The sequence below is a fragment of the Nicotiana tabacum genome, chromosome 4 (genome assembly GCF_000715075.1).
Source record: "Nicotiana tabacum cultivar K326 chromosome 4, ASM71507v2, whole genome shotgun sequence".
NCBI classification, from domain to species: domain Eukaryota; kingdom Viridiplantae; phylum Streptophyta; class Magnoliopsida; order Solanales; family Solanaceae; genus Nicotiana; species Nicotiana tabacum.
The window spans coordinates 139,301,173-139,321,359 of record NC_134083.1 but is presented as its reverse complement, the minus strand read 5'-3'; the positions used below and the strand labels follow the sequence as shown (position 1 = coordinate 139,321,359).

Below are 20,187 nucleotides of genomic sequence, written 5' to 3'. Positions count from 1 at the left end.
CGCAAAATTAAAGGGTGCATCTGTTAATTTGCCACAACCCTAATGGGGTAATCATATATTATCCCATAAAAATTATCCAAAAATTATTATTTTTTATTTTGTAATATTACATATAAAGATAAGAAAACTATTCAAATTTAAAATCTCAAAAGATATGCATATTTCACTAGTTAAATATTGAAAAAAGCTAATACACTATTAATAAATTATAACTAAACCTATACATATTTAAACTCTAAGGCAGACATTTTAAAGCTATCTAGAAAAATAAATTCTTTCAAGATTGATGGAAGAACTTTGTAATTGTAGCTTGTTTCATAGATTTCATTCTCTTACTAATATAATAACGCTTGAATTGGCCAAGGTTCATGTCCAAATTTTCAGCAAAAATGTATGTAATAGTTTTCTCTTGAAAACAATCTAAGAGCTTAACAGTTAAATTTTCTATCTAAATATTTTTTGGAATTTGTCTAATGGAAAAGATATCATGTGCAAATCTTCAAATCTTATATATTATGCAAGATAGAAACTTTGTTTAATGGTAAAGATTGCGTGCATTTTTTAAAAATTATTTGTGGTAATCTTAAAAATTTTATATGGCTGTTATAGGAAGGTAATTTTACAAAGTGCGTTCTGCTATAAATATGGATGTTGTTGTTATAGGTAAAAAGCTATTATAGAGAGATAAAATATAACTTAAAAACCCCGTTCTAAGGAAAACTTGACTTTTATAGTGAATGATTGTTATATAAGGATGTTGTTATAGAGAGGTCTGATTGTAGTTACAAGAAAAATAAAAAGATTCGCTTTCTTTTAGTCGGCTCCTTCTGACCTACGAGTTTGCCTACTTTACTTATTAAAGATAATGATAATGTGTATTGTTTACTCTTAAATCGGATAACAATTAAATTTATACGCGATTTTAAGGATACGTGAATTGATTCAACATAAATAATCAAGAATATTAGATGAATGAATTAAAGACAAAATGAACTATCAAACCAGTTATGATGTTATGGCCTAGTCCGAACCTAGGTTGAACAATAATTTTACCCTCGATTGGACCCTTGGCTCGAGCCCAGTTATGAACAAAGAACAAAACAATTAAATAAGAACTTTTGCAGTAGCTAGGGAGCAGAGAATGAATTTGTATTGCTTTGATTCGTGTGTTACAATGTGTGTTACAAAAGAAAAATATCCCCTTTATATATGAGAGTTTCATCCCTAGTACAAGTCTAAAAAAGGTAAAATCTTCCTTTCTCGTGAATTACTAACCTGTAACCGACATCGAGCGAGATCTGTGCCGTAATATCCGGTTAGGTACGGATATCACGGCCCTCTATCCGTCGTGCGTAACCGTTTGTCATATTTCCCGAGGTCTTAGAGCTGGTTCTGGGTCTGGGGAGCGTTGCTTTATCACGCCCGATGATGAACGTATTGTTCACCTTTTATGGATCTCAATACGAAGTGCTCTCAGCCTCGATTTCAACCTCATGAGTCTGTGCCCTTCTTCTGCCTTCTTCACCGAAAAATCGGGGTATGCATTGTCCCCAATTTTATTCGTATACAGATAGTCCCTTTGTTTTCCGGAGAGTAGGTTTGCCGAAACGATGGGAAATGATAGATGAACCCCGGTTCCTTTCTTCATACGTAACAACTAAGATGACGGGTAAACTGAAACGTCCCATCTATCGTGTCATTCTGACTTCGAACACGTGTCAGTCACCGGCTGGCTGCCTTCAAATGCGAAACGCCGTGCATCGATTGTTTTTCCCTATAAAAGCTTTAACGTTTTTCACTTCTTTTACTTTCCGACTCTAGATTTTATCCCCGAACTTTCAAACGGTTTTCAACTTCTCCAAGTCTTCATACCTTGTTCTTTGAGCCTTCATATATTCATCTTCATCCTCCTACATTTTCTTCAGACCTTCATACCATCTTCAAATCTTCATATTTTTCTTCAAACCTTTATACTCTTCTTTAGATCTTCATATCTCACAAATTGCAATGGAAAAAACCTCCATGTCAGTGCCTCAGCAGGCTACTCCTTCATCTTCCCACCTGGCCGCAGATGCCAAGGTGTCCGTTCCCGAAGTGGCTCAGGAGCCTGCCATGAAGATCTTCATACCTGGGGATTGCTCTATCGGGGACGATTTCAAGGTCGAGAAGGCCTCTAACCAATAAGACCGAGGCGAGGGAGCATGGAGATACATATGCCCCATCACTGAAGAGACCATACCCGTAGTCCGAGCGGACGGTAAATGTGAGGGTAAGGACGTGGTTGTTCTTGGTCCTAATGACTATATCACTACTCACGTGAAGGGGTATCTGAGTGTTTATACTTACCCCTTCACGCTCGCTCCGGTGGACCCCATAGTTCTTACTTTCTGCAAAAGGTACAAGGTGTGCCTTGGGCAAATCCACCCGTCTATTTGAAGAATCGTGATCGTCTTATGCCATTTTGTGAACAACACCAAAGCCCATCGGTTCACCCTCAACCACCTACTCTGCCTATATAGTCCCGGAATCTTCTAAGGGGGATGATCAAGCTCGTTCACCGATCAAGCAAGGCTCCTTTCTCGAGCAACGACGAGGACCGAGACCGTGATTGACAGGGGAGGTTCGTTCAGGGGAAAACTGAAGACCTGATCCCCCTGAGTTCCTGTCGTTCCCCGAGGAGTGGAACATGTCCCGTAAGTATTATCTTTCTTGAGTATTCCTTTATTTTTTATTCTTTCTCTCATTACCTATTCTTGTGGTCGTGCAGCTGTTGCCCAAGTTCCTGAGGCAATCCCCCGATTCAAGGAGTGGATCGAAGGGATCTGCAAGCAGATGTCGTACTCCGAGTGCACATGGCGCAAGCTTTCGAAGGGCAAATGGGAGGCTCGTTCTCATTGTGAGGTTCTTCCTTGAATAATTATCACCATGCTCTTAACTTACATACTGGTAACATTTTTCCTTTTCTTACAAGTTTGCCTAAGACCACCGAACTTAGGCCGTTGGATGAGGACGAGGATCTGCCCTCACTTGCCGAGCCCTCCGTTTCGGTGCAGCCCGGGGCTACCGCGAAGGAGGAGAAGAAGAAGAAGAAGAAGAGAAAGTCCTCGGGTTCCCCGGACGCTGAGGCGAAGAAGAAGAAAAGGGTGTCCATCCGGGTCCGGTGGCCCAAGAAGAAGAACACCAAGTTCAAGGTACCAGACCTCGATGCTCTCTACCGGCTTAGGGATGAACCCAAAGATGATAACCTTTTTGTCCTCATAGGTCGACCCTTAATGAAGGGGAGTAGGAGACGATAGAGAAAAAGGATCATAAGGTCGATCCTTTTCTAACTCAGGAACCAGAGGGAGAGACGGAAGTTGTGGCCTACTAAGAAGTCGCCCCTGCTCCAAAGGAGGAAACCGGTGTTATTGACCTCGCATAGACGCCCTCCTAAGCCGAGACTATGTCGAAGAGGCCCAAGCGGGCAAAGAGAACTCAAGAAAGGGAGCGCAGGGCCCGGACGATGCCTTGAACATGTTTTTCGACGGCATGTATATGGCTGCACTGGAGGATTTTTCCGGGCTTGGTCACCTGGAGGTCCCGAAGAAGGATGTTCCCTCGGGAGCTAGCGGGCCGAATTAGAGCCCAAAACTAGTGAAGCAATTTCCTGCTCCAAGCGTGTACTGAGAACACAAGAGAACGATCGTTCTTTCAATCCCGGAGGATGCTCGGGTGCTGTTCACACCAGTGGGCATAGCCAGCTACCTTCGATGCCTTGTGACCAAGGAGGACCAAGCAAAGATGAACGAGGTGGTCATGTCGAGCCTCTTCAACGAGGCGCAGAAGGCGCTGAACCGGGTAAGGAATCAACCCCTTTGTAAACCCCACTTAGGTTTTTGATGTCTTCTGCTAACTTCATTATTTTTCAGGCTTCAGTGCTTCACTGTGAAAGATTTCTCTAGTACCGCTTAGAGGTTAGCCAACTCGATTCGAGCTCAAAGATCAGGTTCGGGAGAAGGACATGTATAGAGATCTTAGTGAGCAGTAGGACGAGGCCCTTAAAGATCTCCCGATTCTCAGGCTGAGCTGGAAAAAGCTCAGAAGGAGGCCTCGACCCTGAAACGGGAACATGCCGACCTAGTTAAGAAGGTAAAGATCTTTTAGGCTAAAGATGAGCAACTAGTCATGGTGACTAGCGACACAACTTCGTAGGTCCAACAGAAGATAGACCTAATCGACCAGCTCCGGGCCGAGATGGACGAGGTCAAGGCTACGACCAAAATATGGAAGAGCAGGATGGACCTGCTGGCTTCGGAGAAGGAAGATGCGAAGGCTGAGCTGGCATCGGTCGAGAACAAACTCCAGGTGGCGAAGGACAAAGTCGATAAGTGGTCTCAGCTGAATGATGATCTCCGGGCACAACTGAGCTCGGCCGTCACAGAACGAGATGCCCTTGGGCAAGAATATGTTGCACTGAGGTCCAAACTGGATGCGACCTCTGCTGATGCCGAGGAAATTGTAGCCCAGTACAAGGCCGATGTGGAGTGATGTAGGCTAGAAACTCGAGTTTTAGCCATATTTTACACTCTAAATTACTGCATTTTACGTGTGTTTGAGCTTAAATGATGGTGATCTGCACTTATTATGTATTTTATGCCTTGCAGGAAATATTTCCGAGTTAAAAGGATAAATTTGAGCTAAATCAAATAATTGAAGCTTTGAAGTCTAGGTAAAAGCCAAAGAATTAAACTAGGATCGCATCTAGGGATCTTGGACAGGCATTGCATACGAAAGTGGGAAGAAAGTGCAAGGGCTAGAACAAATGGACTAAGGCGACGCACTAAGCCTAGCATTGTGCGACGCATAAGTGCAAATATGCGTCAGAAGTTTGACAAGTTCAGAGACTGGGTTTCTTTGGTTTGACAAGAAAAAGCACGGCTGCGACGCAGAGTGCGACGCAGAGTGCGACGCACTAAGGCAAATTCTGTCAGACACGCGGAGTTCAAATAGTTTGCAACTAGGTAAAGTACATTGATGCGACACAACCTGTGATTCACTGGGCGACGTATGAAGTGTAATAAGTTTGCAGGTTTTCCCACTTCGGTTCAAAGAGGGTAGTTTTGTCCGGGTTTATTCCTACTTGCTATAAATATACTGAAAACATGTTTTTTGGAGGACTTTTGACCTACGAAAGACTGGAGAACCAACCAAGGCAAGAAGACTCAAGAACTCATCAATATTTCAACCTGCAATCGGTGCAATATGGGAGTTTGTATCGAATCATTAGAATTGATGTTTTCTTTGTTCTTAAATGTTAATTTCAGTAATTAATCCAATTGAAGCACGGTAAATAATTACAACAATAAAATAATAGTTATGATCTAAAGGGTAACTTCTCACAAATATTTCCCTATTTTCTAGTTAGATTAACAATTCAAGAGGCTCTTTCGATTACAGGAAAATTTCCTTCGGATCCCAAAGAATCGAGAGCCCTACGCACCAAGGCTACCAGATTTAGCTTGGTCGAAGGGGCATTGTTCAAGAGGACCATCAACAGCCTGCTAGCCAGATGCTTGGGACCGGAGGAGACCGAATACGCCATGAGAGAAGTTCACGAAGGCACATGCGGGAACCATTCAGGGGAAGAATCTTTGGTTCTGAAACTAATTAGGACTGACTACTATTGGACCGAAATGGAGAAGGATGCTAATGACTTCGTATGGAAATGCGACGACTGCCAAAGACACACCCCGATGATCCATCAATTGGGAGAAATGCTCATCTCGGTCCTGTCCCCGTGGCCGATTATAAAGTGGGGAATGGACATCGTCGGTCCCCTGCCATGGGAACCCGGTAAATCTCAATTCATACTATTCATGACTACTTATTTTTCCACATGGGTTGAGGCCCAAGCATTTGAAAAGGTCCGAGAGAAAGAAGTCATTGACTTCATCTGGGACCACATAATATGTCGATTTGGGATATCGGCCGAGATTGTTTGCGACAACGGAAAATAGTTCGTCGGCAAAAAGATGAGTAAGAGTTTTGAAGACAACAAGATAAAAAAGATACTATCAACGCCTTATCAACCTAGTGGCAATGGGCAGACAGAATCAACGAATAAGACTATACTTCAAAACCTGAAAAAGAGGTTGACCAATTCGAAAGGGAAATGGAAGGAGATCCTGCCCGAAGTCCTTGGGCATACTGTACGACTCTCAAGAAGTCTATGTATTTGTTCCTCCAATCCCAAGTTAAACTCGTTGAGTTTACTTCGGCATGGCGTTCTTCTATCACCGAGTTCATTAGCTGCACCACTGCTCCCGAACTGAATTCATCGGAATCGACTGACAACCCCAAGTTAGCCAATGCATCGGCCTTGATGTTCTGATCTCGGGGTACATGGTGCAAGGTTCATTCCCTGAATTAGTGTAGGGTTACTTTTAATTTGTCCAAGTATCTTCGCATCCATTCTTTTTCACTTCGAACGTTCCGTTAACTCAATTTACCATAAGGAGGGAGTCGCACTTAGCTTCGATCACCTCGGCCCCAAGGCTTTTAGCCAATTATAGACCTGCAATCATGGGATTATACTCGGCCTCGTTGTTAGTTAATTTCACAATTCTAAAAGATTGCCTAATTGCGTTTCCCATAGGTGGTTTCAGTATAATACCGAGCCTGGTCCCCTTCCTGTTCGATGCACCATCCGTAAAAAGGGTCCAGATTCCCAAAGTGGTCCCCGAGGTTAACAGTAATTCTCTTTCAACTTCGGGTATTAAGGCCAGCGTAAAGTCGGCCACGAAGTTTGCCGAAATCTGAGATTTTATGGAGGTTCGGGGTCGATATTCGATATCGTACCCGCTAATTTCCACAGTCCATTTGGCTAACAGGCCCGATAACTCAGGCTTGATCATGATATTCCATAGCGGATAAGAGGTCACGACACATATGGGGTGGCATTAAAAGTACGCTTTAGCTTCCTGGAGGTGCTTAGCAAAGAGAGCGCCAATTCTTTTAGGTGAGGATACCTTGATTCGGCCTCTCCCAGTGTTCTACTAACATAGTAAATAGGAAATTGCGTACCCACTTCCTCCCGGACTAAGACTCCACTTACCGCTACCTCGGAAGGTATAGTTGTTCGTCCACCTTCGGAGTGTGCAGCAGGGGGGACTCGATAGGTACCGTTTGAGTTCCTCCAAAGCTTGCTGGCATTCAGGGGTCTAGGAGAAGTTGTTCTTCTTCTTTATTAGTGAGAAAAATCGATGGCTCTTGTCCGAGGACCTCGAGATGAACCGACCCAAGGCGGCTATAAGCCATGTTAGTCTTTGGACAGCCTTGGCATTGTCTACCACGGTGATGTCCTCTATGGATTTGATTTTGTCGGGGTTGATCTCGATCCCCCGATTAGATACCATGAACCCAAGGAATTTTCTTGATCCGACCCCGAATGCGCACTTCTCCAGGTTCAACTTCATATTGTACTTCTTTAGTATGTCAAAGGTCCCCTACAAATATTTCAAATGGTCCTCTGCTCGTAGGAACTTGACCAACATATCAACAATATAAACTTCCATTGATTTTCCTATTTGTTCTTCGAACATCCGGTTTACTCGGCGTTGATATGTGGCACCGACATTCTTTAATCCAAACGGCATTACATTATAACAGTAGGTGCCAAATTTAGTGATGAAAGAAGTCATTTATTAATCGTCCGGGTCCATCCAAATTTGGTTGTACCCAGAATAGGCATCGAGGAAGTTGAGTATCTCATGCCCGACCATCGCGTCGATCATCCGATCGATGTTAGGCAAAGGGAAAGAATCCTTAGGGCATGCTTTGTTTAGATCTTTATAATCTACACACATTCTTATCTTATTCCCTTTTTAGGCACTACCACTACGTTAGTTAACTAGTATGCGTATTTAACTTCTCGGATGTATCCTATTTTAAGGAGTTTGGATACCTCGTCCTTGGTGAACGCATGCGTGATCTCGGACTGCAGCCTCATCTTCTACTTAACCAGATGGAACTTCAGGTCCAAACTCAGCTTATGAGTGGTTACCTCTGGTGGGATCCCTGACATGTTAAGATGGGACCAAGCGAAACAATCTATATTAGCTTTATGAAAATCAATGAGTTTTTTCCTAAGCAAGCTCGGGGGTTAACCCCGTGCCCAAGTATACCTTTCGATTCGGTAGGTTTTTGATTAATATGACTTGTTCCAGCTCTTCGACCGTTGATTTGGTGGCGTCGGTGTCATCAGGAGCAATGAATGATCTCAGGACTCCGTAATCATCCTCTTTGTCTACTCCTCGTTCCTCCGGTTTGGCCGAGATTGGCATCTGTGATTGCTATTTAATTTCTTCCTTTCTGGTCGGCTCTGCGTTCCTTGATGTCGAAAATGTGGGCACCATGATTACCTCGTCGACTGCGAATATCTCATTTGCAGCTGACTGCTCTCCGTAGATAGTCTTGACTCCTCCCAGTGTAGGGAATTTTAGCGTTTGGTGTAAGGTCGAGGGTACTGCTCTCATGTTATGAAACCACGGCCTTCCGAATAGGGCGTTATACCTCATGTCCCCTTCGATCACATAGAACTTTGTTTCTTGAACCATCCCGACAGTGTTCACCGCTAGGGTTATCTCCCCTTTAGTGGTTTTGCATGACATGTTAAACTCGTTCAACACCCGGACTACTGCACTATTTGGTCCTGTAACCCCAATTGCTCTACGACTCTCGATCTAATGATGTTGGCCAAGCTACCTAGATCAATCAACACACGTTTAAGTCGTGATTTATTGATAAGTACGGATATTACCAGCGCATCATTGTGAGGTTGCACGATTTCCTCGGCATCCTCATTGCTGAACAAAATGGTTCCCTCCGGGACATAATCTCGGGTGCATTTTTTCCTTGTGATAGATAATTTAGTGCGCTTCATCATTGGCCATTGGAGGATATCGACCCCTCTGATGATCATGTTGATGACATGTTGAGTCTCCTCTTGTTTGACATGTTTGTTGGTGTCCCTATAACGATCCGACCGGTCGTTTTGAGCCCTAGCGCGTCGTTCAGCAGTTTGAGGCCTTGAGAAACTTCACTTCATGTATTGTGACTTGCACGTGTGATCAGAATTTAATTTCGGGAAGTTCGGAGTTGATTTGGAAAGAAAATTCGCATCTCGGAAGCTTTAAGTTGGAAGAATTGACTAAGGTTGGACTTTTTAGTAAACTACCTCGGAATCGGAATTTGAAGGTTCCAATAGGTTTGTGTGATGATTATGGTCTTAGGAGCGCATCTATAAAAAACTTCTATGGAAATGTGCATATCATTTTGTCAAAAAGCTAGTGTATCTGGGAGTTTTCCTGATTTGAATTATGACGACCTATCTGGTGAGGTCCTTTATATATATATATATATATATATATATATATATATACACACACACTCAGGTGGAGGAGGTAACTTCTAATCGAGAGTTTGAGTCCATTTTCGAGAGAAGGATTGCACCACGTACTTATACTTGTTTATTTCGTTTCTTTACACTGCCCCATATCTGTTTACTTCTTATTATAAATGTCTTATTGGACCACTAGTAAGTGTCGATGTCGACCCCTCGTCACTACTTCTCTGAGGTTAGGCTAGATACTTATTGGGTACGCATTAATTTACGTACTCATGCTACACTTGCTACACATTTTTGTGCAGGTACATATATGTCTGGTGATCTTTTGGGCGCAGAGGCGCGGATGATGCGGGGACTTACCATGAGCTGCATTTTATGTTACGATTCGCAACCTGCAGAGTCTCCATCTGAGTTATTTATATTTTTCTGTCTAAATTGTACTCCAGACAAATGTTGTAATGTACTATATTTCCTTATTGACGCTCATGTACTTGTGACACCGGGTTTTGGGGGTGTTTATGGGTGGTTCATTATTGTAGTCGTGATTATCAGTTACCGTGTAAAAACTCTATTTCTTACTACTTAATTAATGAAATTATGATTTCAAAAATACTAAAATGAGTTGTTAAGTTATTCATCCATTGTTGGCTTGCCTGACGGCGGTGTTAGACGCCATCACGCCCTTTAGTAGACTTTGGATCGTGACAGCTTGGTATCAGAGCGTTAGCTTCACTTAGGTCTCACAAGTCATGAGCAAGTCTAGTAGAATCTTGCAGATCGGTACGGAGACGTCTGTACTTATCTTTGAGAGGCTACAGGGCTGTTAGGAGCACTTCCCTTTTTGATTCCTCATCATGCGATTTGATTCCTTTGAGGCTCGTGCCTTTATGTCCTTCCTACTCATTCCTATACGATGTTCAGCTCTTGTGTCAATTGGGCATCGAGGAGTTGCAGTGGCACTATAGACGGGGAGCAAGGTGTTTCTCCCTGCGCATTCGAGCAAGTTATTATCGTCTTCTTGCGGAAGGATATTCTGTAATTTCAGCTCAGTAGCTATATTTCGGATGGTTTGAGGCTATGCACAAGTTGCTATGATGTTCATGAGTTATTATCTCATGATATTGATATAATGGTGGGGTGCTCGTTTATGTGTCGGCGCAGTGAATGACTTTAAAGGAGGATTTTTCAGCGCATGATATAGAGGTTCAGCATTTAATTCCAGCAAAGGAAAGGCGATTGTACTAAGAATGTTCAGGTTTGGGTTGATGGAGTAACGAGACTTGATATTTTCGAGCGTGGTAGAGTTCTCAATTGTGATGTGGTGTCATCGTCCTTGTTGAACGCGTTAAGGTTCACCGGTGTTATGATCTTCTTCAATTTGCCTTCGGGCAGGGTATTGTGAAATGGTGCCTAAGAAGCAGTTGTCAGAGATAACAGAGTGTAGCGATTTCTGAATCGAATTGGTATTCCTAGTATTGATGGCTCGAGAAAGATGATCTTCTAAGAGGTTTAGAGTTGGTAGCGACTCATTTGTTCAGGTGCTACAGGTATGGATTTGATTTGGGGCAATATTTAGGTAGCAAAGCATGAGGAAGGGCATGACGGATGGCATCTCGCGGTGGTTCAATTACTAACGGGTCGAGTATGTAAAGCGAAAGCCGGGTAGTTGCTTAAAGGAAAAGGGTTTAACCAAAGTGGGAGAGTGGCAGAGTAGCATATAGGTTCTGTGGTAGGATGGCCACACGTCTTGAGAAAAGTTTGGAGCCATTTGGGAATTCATGGTGGACGACGACTAGGTCCACGGAATTTATTTGGATGCAACATGACTTCGAGTTTGGAATGTATTGTTGGACTTACAGTTGCTGTCAATGGGGAGGAAGGAATCTTGGTGGGTTCCAGGGTTATGTAATTGTAGCTTCAAGCTAAGTGGGGGGAGCCCCACCGTCTATGATTGGATCGTGTGGTTGTCTGCTTGTACGGTTTCTGGTTATCGGTGTATTGATAGGTTATCATAACTAAGGAAAGAAAACGTCAGCGGTAATTCGAGCAAAGGAATTGATGATGGTGTGCTATATTCAGCCTTATCGGTTCATGTAAAGGTTTTGGTAGGACTCGTAGTCTATGCTTCGTAGGGATGTGATGTACAATGAACGGAATTAAGCTGGTTGCTTTTTTGAGAGGGTGTTCATGTGCTAGCAGGGCCTTGGAGTTTGATTATATTTGGGAACAAGTCAGAGTGGGTGACTCTCAACAACGATCCTAGTGGGTTCAAAAATTAAAGTGCGGTGCCTAAGAATTCCGAGTCCATGGTATAGTTAAGTATCGAGCTTTTGCAGTGGATTATGATAGGGGCTTGGAGTGTTCTATGTTATCATCGGTTTGCGGTGTAGCATTGGAGGAATGGGAGAAAATAACTTCGGATTCATAGAGGAATTATCAGAATGAGTGTACCGGTTGAAGATGCGAATGTGCGCACAAGGAGGGTATGAGATGGTTCGTGGGTTTTGAGACAGCGTGGTCTCGTGAAATGGGGTCACTCAGGATGAGTGTGGATTGAGCTCGTTATATTTTTAATGGAGCTATTATTATTTCTAAGGCAAGTATAAAGTAAGTTGGAAGAAGTTGGGTTGGTTAGTAATGGTTGAATCAGCATGATTGTGACAGTGATCAGTTTCTTCAGCATGAAGTTATACATGTAGTTTGTGGTTGTACACTTGGGCTTGAGCGTCACCACCACTTGGTTGATTTAGGAGGTATTTGATCTGAATGGCTTGTTATGTGTAGATGGATCCCAGAAGAGTTATAGTGGTTTAGACCACTACTTGAGGATTGTATTTTCTGTGGTAATGGGAATTCAGTCGCGTGTTACAATGATTCTCCTAAAATGAGTTAAGTGAAAGGTTTCTATATAATGGAGTGTTTATTCTATTTGTGGTTTAGGGGTTATTATGGAATTCTTGTACTCTCGCGTATTGGCATGTTAGGTACAGTGAGCGGCATGAGAATTGAAAGTTGAGGATCAAGGTTGCGGTTCGGTGTTGACAAGAATGTCATGAGCTCGGATGAGCAGGAAAGAATTCAGATGTTTAGAGTAAGCTGGTATTGTCTTTAGCGTCACCTGAGAACGGTGTCCTTCATAAGAGGCTTTGTGTACTGATTTGCGGATTCTCGATTCGCTTTGCAACATTTTATGGTCGGTGGTATGGATGTGCATACTTTGTTACCTGGTGCGGGAGGTCGTGGGGGCGTATCCCACGGGAAGATTGTATAAGTGTAACATATAGTCACCTGATTGATTAAGGATTGAAACCAAGTATGGGGATTATGGTACTACCGCTAATGTGAGAGATTTTATGCCTGAGAGGCATTCCATTCCTTGGGTTATGGACCGTGTGAGTTTGTTTTGGATTTGACGGTTGTTCCTCTATGTCATGGAAAATGGTTATTGTGGATCCTTGAAAGATTATTAGCCCAGAACGGTACGATCAGAGTAGGCTTGAGGTCCGTTGATGGGTCTAAATGTGGATGTGTGCTCTACAACAGGCCGGGTGTGTTCATTTAGCATAGCATTTCTTATGGAGGAGTATTCGGGCATTGGATGTTATTTTCGTCGTCAGCTATTTTGTGTAATACTCTGTTGTGCCATGTGGGTTGTGAGACGGCTTGATTATTCGCACATGTGTTGAGGTCCCGCGTAGCGGTGGTGTTATGTGAGCAAGATGGCTCTCGAGATCCAGATCATATATCACACCTTAGTTGTGCTTGAGTTTCGTAGCGTATGACGCAACCCGTCTCCCCAAGATTTGTAGCTTGTGGTTGATATTCGAACATTTCGAGAGTATAAGCGTTACGGCCCGATGTGTGTGGATCGGGTGGCACGCAGCCACGGGTATCATGGTTGGATCGGGTTGCACGCCGAAATGGTATCATGTGTAGATCGGGTCAATGTGGTGTGGAGTACAGTTTCCCTATATCTATTCTTGTGTGTTTTGTTCCTCATTTTCTGAGGAAGGTTCGTAACATTTTTTTTCGGTTGTTAATTACTTATGTGGGTTGAGTAGTTCTTTCTAGAGTTCGTTTTTCTTATGTATCACATTCGAGTTTGTGTCTTGTTGGCGCATTGTGGCATCATATGAGACCTTGGTCAATGTTTGAGGCAGCTTATTGCCGAGCAGCTTGTACTGGGTGACACAAGATTTTTGGACCTGAAATCAGTGCAATCAGATTTATATAAGGTATATTAAAGATCAAATGTCACTATTCAGTTCAGAATGAGTTAATGGTCCTTAACACGAGGAGAGGCTCCATTATTTATTGATTCGGCAGGTGATAATAAGTTTCTACGCATCTCCTACGTCGTGGCAATAGTGCGAGAGTTGAAAAAGGGCTTATATATGCTATGAGGTATACTACGGGCTTTGGGTCAGTAGAAATTTCAGCTGTTATGCTTGGGGGGAGATTGCATTGAGCAAATGAGTTATGTGGTACATGGTGTGATTTCAGCGGAGGAGCATGATCACGTTGGGTCTAGTTTCCGGTGATAGATACGATGTTCGTGTGTTAGAATGTGGTATCGTGGAGAATTTCGGATGTTGGAATTTGATTCTAAAGCTTGTTAGCTAAGGTAGCAGGAAGGATCTTCAGTTTGGCTCGAGCTAATGTGCTCAAATGGGTTGTGGTGGCACGGGTTGGTACACGAGGTATTAAACAACAATTTTGGGCAACTCCTGCATAGTTCTTAGCACGTTCGAGGACGAACATATGTTTAAGTGGGAGAGAATGTAACGACCCGATCGGTCGTTTTGAGCTCTAACGCGTCGTTTAGCGGTTTGAGGCCTTGAGAAGCTTCCCTTCATGTATTGTGACTTGAACGTGTGATCGGAATTTAAATTCGGGAAGTCCGGAGATGATTTGGAAAGAAAATTCTCATCTCGAAAGCTTTAAGTTGGAAGAATTGACTAAGGTTAGACTTTTGAGTAAACGACCTCGGAATCGGGATTTGAAGGTTCCAATAGGTTCGTGTGATGATTATGGTCTTAGGAGAGCATCCGGATGTGGATTTGGAGGTCTATAGGTAGTTTCGGTGGTCATTTGGCAAAAGTTGGAAGTTGGAGGTTTTTGGAAGTTTGACTGGGAGTGGACTTTTTGATATTGGGGTCAGATTCCGATTCCGGAAGTTGGAGTAGGACCGTAACGTAAATAATGACTTGTGTGCAAAATTTGAGATCAATCGGACTTGATTTGATGCGTTCCGGTACAAGTTATAGAATTTGGAAATTTGGAAATTTTAAGTTTGATTCGAGGCGCGATTCATGATTTTGATGTTGTTTGACGTGGTTTAAGGCTTCGACTAAGTTTGTATTATAATTTGGGACATGCTGGTATATTTGGTTAAGGTCCCGAGGGCCTCGAGTGGATTCCGGATGGTTAACGGATTGAATTTGGCCTTATGAATATTCTTGAAGTTGTTGTCATCTGGTGTAACCGCACCTGCGAGGTTTTGGCCACAGGTGCAGGACCGCAGAAGCGGCCCAGGGGTCGCAGAAGCGGAGCAGGTCATCCAGGGGAAGGACCGCAGGTGCGGAGATTTGGACGCATCTGCGCAAGTGCAAAACCGAAGCGTGGGGCACAGAAGCGGAAGGGAGCTCGCATCTGCGATGTCGCAAAAGCGGGGAATGTTTCCGCAGGTGCGAGGCATCATGTTTGGGTGATTTCCGCAGAAGCGGTGGCGTGGTCGCAGAAGCGACACCACAGTTGCGGCTACTGTCCTGCAGGTAAGAAAATACCGCTAGGCAGAATCGTTTTAAGAGCGGGATTTGGCTCTTCTTCTCTCATTTTTTACTTGGTTGGGGCGATTTTAGAGAGCTTCAAGGAGGAATTTTCATCAACTGATTCCCGGGTATTGTGAGTTAAATACAAGATTTATTTATGGATTTAGACATGAAAATTTGTAAAAATTTGAGATTTTGTAGGAAAACCTAGAAATTTATATTTTTTGAATTTTGACCACGAATTTGGGCCTGAAATTTGTAATAAATTATATATTTGAGTTAGCAATATTATGGGTAATGTTTATCTTCGAAAAATTTCGGAATCCGGGCACGTGGGCCCGAGGGTTGACTTTATCGACTTTTCGAGCGGAGTGGAAAATTATTATAAATTAATTTATTATGAGTATTAGAGTATATATTAATGGATTTCCATATTGATTGACTAGTTTTGGAGCGACGGGCATCGGTTTGGGGTGTTAGAGTGGCGTTGGAGCCGGATTATGGAACTTCGTGGCGAGATAAGTCTCATGTCTAACTCTATGAGGAGGAAACTACCCTTAGGTGTTGTAATTGATAATTGCTACTTTTTGCGGAGGCTACGTATGCACGAGGTGACGAGAGTCCGTACGTAGCTACATTCATGTTATTTTCCAGGTAGACTCAGGTTCATGACGTGCGTAACTGTTTGCTATATTTCCCAAGGTCTTAGAGCTCGTTCTGGGTCCGGGGAGCGTTGATTTATCACGCCCGATGATGAACACATCGTTCACCTTTCATGGATCTCGATACGAAGGGCTCCCAGCCTTGATTTCAACCTCGTGCGTCTGTGCCCTTCTTCCGCCTTCTTCACCGAAAAATCGGGGTATGCATTGTCCCCGATTTTATATATATATATATATATATATATATATATATATATATATATATATATATATATATATATATATATATATGCGCTTGTCGTTTTGTGAGAATGTTTAGCTTATAAAAAAAATTATATCATATCAATTGTTAATTTAGCATAATAGGTAACAGCATGACAGTAATTCTGTCGAAAGTTGCAACGAAGAGACGCATTGTGCCCTCGGAAAACGCAACGGTAAATACAAATCTTCTTTTTACTCCAAATTGTCTTGAAAAGATAAAGAGATTAATACATATGCTCTCTCTAACTAAACTCCCAAAATAAAGTGAAAAGGGATAAGCGAAGTCACAAAGAAGTGGACGAAGTACATATAGAAACTGAAGAGCTCAAATATTTATTTTTTAAGGAGATTGAATAACGCTGATTCCCTATGAAGATGAAGGTATATTTGTATACCCCACATGCATGTTGTATTTCTTCGAATTCGAATGTCACTGTACATTTTAGAAGGATATGATTGAATTGTTGGCCCTTATTTCGTACAGATACTTGGTGATTAATAAATTTTCTTTAATTGCCAAAAAAAAAAATGTTCATCCTCATTCGATTCTTTGAGGCTGGTGGTTATAAATGGTAAGATTCTTATGTTCATCCTCATTCGATTCAACTGAGATTCTCATTATATTCATTTTATTTCCCTAAGTTCTTACTTGAATTTGGTGACATATCTTTTTTTTTTTTTCTTTTCTCTTAAAAAAAAAGGCTCACCCCTTTAATTTGTTTGAACTTTTTCGGAGTACGAGATCAAATTGACTAATTTTCGAGATTAATTCAAACATAAATTCTTTTAAGTTTTTTGAAATAAAGTTTATATATTTAGAAACTACATAAAAAGTACTAGTTACAATAGTTAATAATTTAAAATATTTAAAAACAAATTACAAATCTTATTTACTCTCTAAATAGTAAAAGGTTCATTATTTTTGAAGAATCTATAAGATTTTCTGTGATCTTCAAATAATCAAGTATTTGAAGATCATATTATAGCAAAGTTCAACAAAAAAGAACACGCTAAAATTGAACACAAAAGGAGCAAAAAAGAGAGAACATGAAGCAATACAGTTTGAGTTTAATTCTTGGTGGAACTAAAGTGACTATTCATCCTCAGCATAGTTAGAAGATTAAAGAGAAAATTAACTGAAATAGACTCATAAGGTCTTAACTTTTAATCAGTTTGATCTCTCATAAACGATAATTATGAACATTTATATCTAAAGTACACTTATAACCTGGATCATTTTAATCAAAAGTCTATCCAACTTTTTTATGTGTAATCTATCTCTATCGATTTCTTCATGTGCCTAACGATCTGAATCTTAATGGATTCATGTACTTGATATAGGAAAATGATCATTTATCCTGACGGGAATGGAAGCGAAAAAGGAAGTGAACACATTTCAGTTTACTTGGCCATTTCAGAGACAAGTTCCCTACCTTCTGGTTGGGAGGTTAATGCTATGTTTACCTTCTTTCTGTTCAATCAACTTTGTGACAATTATCTTACTGTGAGAGGTAAACTATCTAAACCTGTATGTTCGCTATGCTAAGAGGAGCTTTGAAGGAACGTTAAAGTTGTCTCCGTGTGACTTATAGGTCACGGGTTCGAGCCGTGGGCTCAACCACTGATACTTGCATCAGGGTAGGCTGCCTACATTATACCTCTTGAGGTGCGGCCCCTCCCGAACCCTGCGTGAATGCAGATGTTCGTGCACCGGGCTGCCTTATGTTGGCTATACTATTTTATATTTCCTCCAATACCTTCTTGTTGATAAGACCAAGTTGACACAAAATAAAAACTTGGAATATGGAAAACTTCACTTAGCTTCCTTGTACAACAATGCCTTGATATAGGAAAAGTGCGGCGCTTCCAATCTATCAAGTCTGAGTGGGGATTTCCAAAATTTCTTTCTCACAATACATTCAAAGAGCCGTCTAACGGATACCTTGTTGACGACAAATGTGTCTGATAAATGGCAAAAACGTGTATGATTTTGAGAGTATTTTCATCTCATTTGTCGTGTGAGTTGCGGGAGATTACATGATCTTTGAATTGAATTATACTCATTACATATTTCTTATTTGTAGGAGTGAACTTGGATGATAATGGATCAAAAGATATCAAATTATTGCAAAAAGGAGAAAAATGGAAGGATTGGGAGCTTGTCTATTCTAATGCATGGCATGAAAACGGACGCGCAAAAAGGAGAAAAGTGAAGGCACAAAACAGCAAAATGAAGCAAAGGCACGGACCGCTTCGCGAAATGGAAGAATTTCAAAAGTCGAATCCGCGTCCATGGGCGCGCGAAGCGCGGAGGCAGGCGCGGATTCCAGCTTCTCCCATCCGAAGTTGGATTGAACAGTTCCGCCCCTCATCAGCCTTAAGTGATATAAATACATCAAAGAACGACTTTTTAAGGGTTACACAACATCTTTGAAGGCAAGAACAAGCAAGGAGCAGGGCTGAAGATTCGGAAACGAGTTTTTATCTTTCTTCTTCCTTTTTCTATTATTGGTGATGAATTCTTATATTGTACTCCCTCCGGTCCACAATAAGCGAATAATTTACCGTTTTATTTTGGTCCAAAATAAGTGTCCATTTATATAATCAAGAAAAAATTCAATTTATTTTTCCAAAATTACCCTTATGTACGTATCCCTAAAAAAAATTTTACTCCTCACATTAACTATGCTGCAATATTTAATTAAGGGTAGTTTAGTCACACTAACTATTTTTGTCTAGAATTTTATATTTTCTTAATGGGTGTGCCCAAGGCAAATTGGTCATTTATTGTGGACTGGAGGGAGTAGTTGTGAAAATAATTATGAGTAGCTAAACTCTTTATTCTAGGGTTTGATGGAACCTCTTGGAGGATGAATTTTTGTTGCGTTTAATATAAGTTTGCTATTGGATTTTCTCTACTTGTTCAACTACGTGATTATTGTAGTTGATTGAAAGGCCCTCGATTGACTATGCCTATTTAGTGCGTATTACTTGGAAAAGGGTACATATTTAGGTAGTTGTTGAATAACATTACTCCTAACGTATTTGAGGGACCAATACGGAGGGTTTAAAGGTGGGATGAGGAATAACGAAACTTTGGTGCGATCTTAGTGAGCGGTAACTAGTGCCCGCTAGCGTAGTTCGGAAGAATACGTCTAGTAAATTATTGTATTTGCTCGGAGGATTACGATATCTAAAGTACTCACGAACGGTAGAGAATATCTAAGCGAATTTATAGGAGACGTGGCGGGGAGGATTCCAGCGAGAGGGGAAATCGTGACCCTAGACCTTTCCAATCTTGTCTACAATATTTACTTTGTTAGTAATAAAATTATAGTTTTTTAATTACCTTGCTTTTAGTTAGTAAATACTCAACTCATTATTCAATATTCTGGAAGTTGATTACTTGAATTCTTGCGGAACTAGCAGTTGTGATTAGTAGGTTAATTCCCTGTGTGATTCGACTCTGGACTTGTAAACCGGATTATATTTGCAACGATCGCTTAGTCCTTTTTATAAGGCATAGTTGGGCGTGATCAAATTTTGGCTCCATTGTCGAAAAATTAACGGTGTTATTAATTACAACTAGAAGAATTGTTAGGATTATTAGTTAATCAATTTTCTTCATTTTAAATTCATTATACTGAAATTCTAACGTTTGCAGTCATGTGTGTTACAAGTGCATGCCTAGAAACTCCTCAAGAACTGGTGAATTGTACGAAGCATTACCGAACCCTGAGAAAGATTTCAATGCACTAAATCGAGCAAACAAGAAAGACAAACGACAACAAAACTCAACAGAACGAATCGAACTAGACATGTGTGACGTAATAGACAACCCAAACAATAGAAACAATGTGAATGACCCGAACAATCAGGGTGTGGCACCTCTTGTGCCAGAAATAGCCTTGTATAATTGGGCGCAACCCACAGCTGAAAACCTGGCAACCGCAATTGCAGTCCCTCCGATACAAGCGGAATCATTTCAAATTATATATAATATGCTGCATTTGTTGCAGAACAAGGGACTATTCTCGGGGTCTTACATTGAAGATCCACAACAACATCTGAAAAATTTTCTGTCTATTTGTGTCACGCAAAGGCA

At 41.5% G+C, this 20,187-nt stretch overlaps 2 protein-coding genes across 2 annotated transcripts in view; both read left to right on the top strand.

The window, feature by feature from the left end:
* LOC107783072 (BTB/POZ and MATH domain-containing protein 2-like) overlaps positions 1–9,971 on the top strand; it is a 29,025-nt gene extending 19,054 nt beyond the window's left edge. The window contains exon 7 of the mRNA XM_075251073.1: positions 9,688–9,971. Coding sequence (XP_075107174.1) covers positions 9,688–9,971 — 284 coding nt within the window. The remainder of the gene's footprint in view (positions 1–9,687) is intronic.
* A 6,326-nt stretch (positions 9,972–16,297) lies between these two features.
* LOC142180232 (uncharacterized) lies at positions 16,298–18,745 on the top strand. Its single transcript, XM_075251180.1, has 4 exons — positions 16,298–16,463; positions 16,567–16,654; positions 17,424–17,593; positions 18,167–18,745. The coding sequence occupies exons 2-4, from the start codon at positions 16,611–16,613 to the stop codon at positions 18,514–18,516; spliced, it is 564 nt and encodes a 187-aa protein (XP_075107281.1). The 5' UTR covers positions 16,298–16,463; positions 16,567–16,610; the 3' UTR covers positions 18,517–18,745.
* The last annotated feature ends 1,442 nt before the right edge of the window (positions 18,746–20,187 follow it).

What these genes read in the sequence shown, in the direction of transcription:
- LOC142180232 (XM_075251180.1), top strand. Translation starts at nt 16,611, where the DNA reads ATGTTCATCCTCATTCGATTCTTTGAGGCTGGTGGTTATAAATG. An exon ending in GAGGCTGGTGGTTATAAATG is followed by an intron (nt 16,655 to 17,423) that starts GTAAGATTCTTA and finishes TACTTGATATAG; the next exon opens with GAAAATGATCATTTATCCTG. An exon ending in CAATTATCTTACTGTGAGAG is followed by an intron (nt 17,594 to 18,166) that starts GTAAACTATCTA and finishes TCTTATTTGTAG; the next exon opens with GAGTGAACTTGGATGATAAT.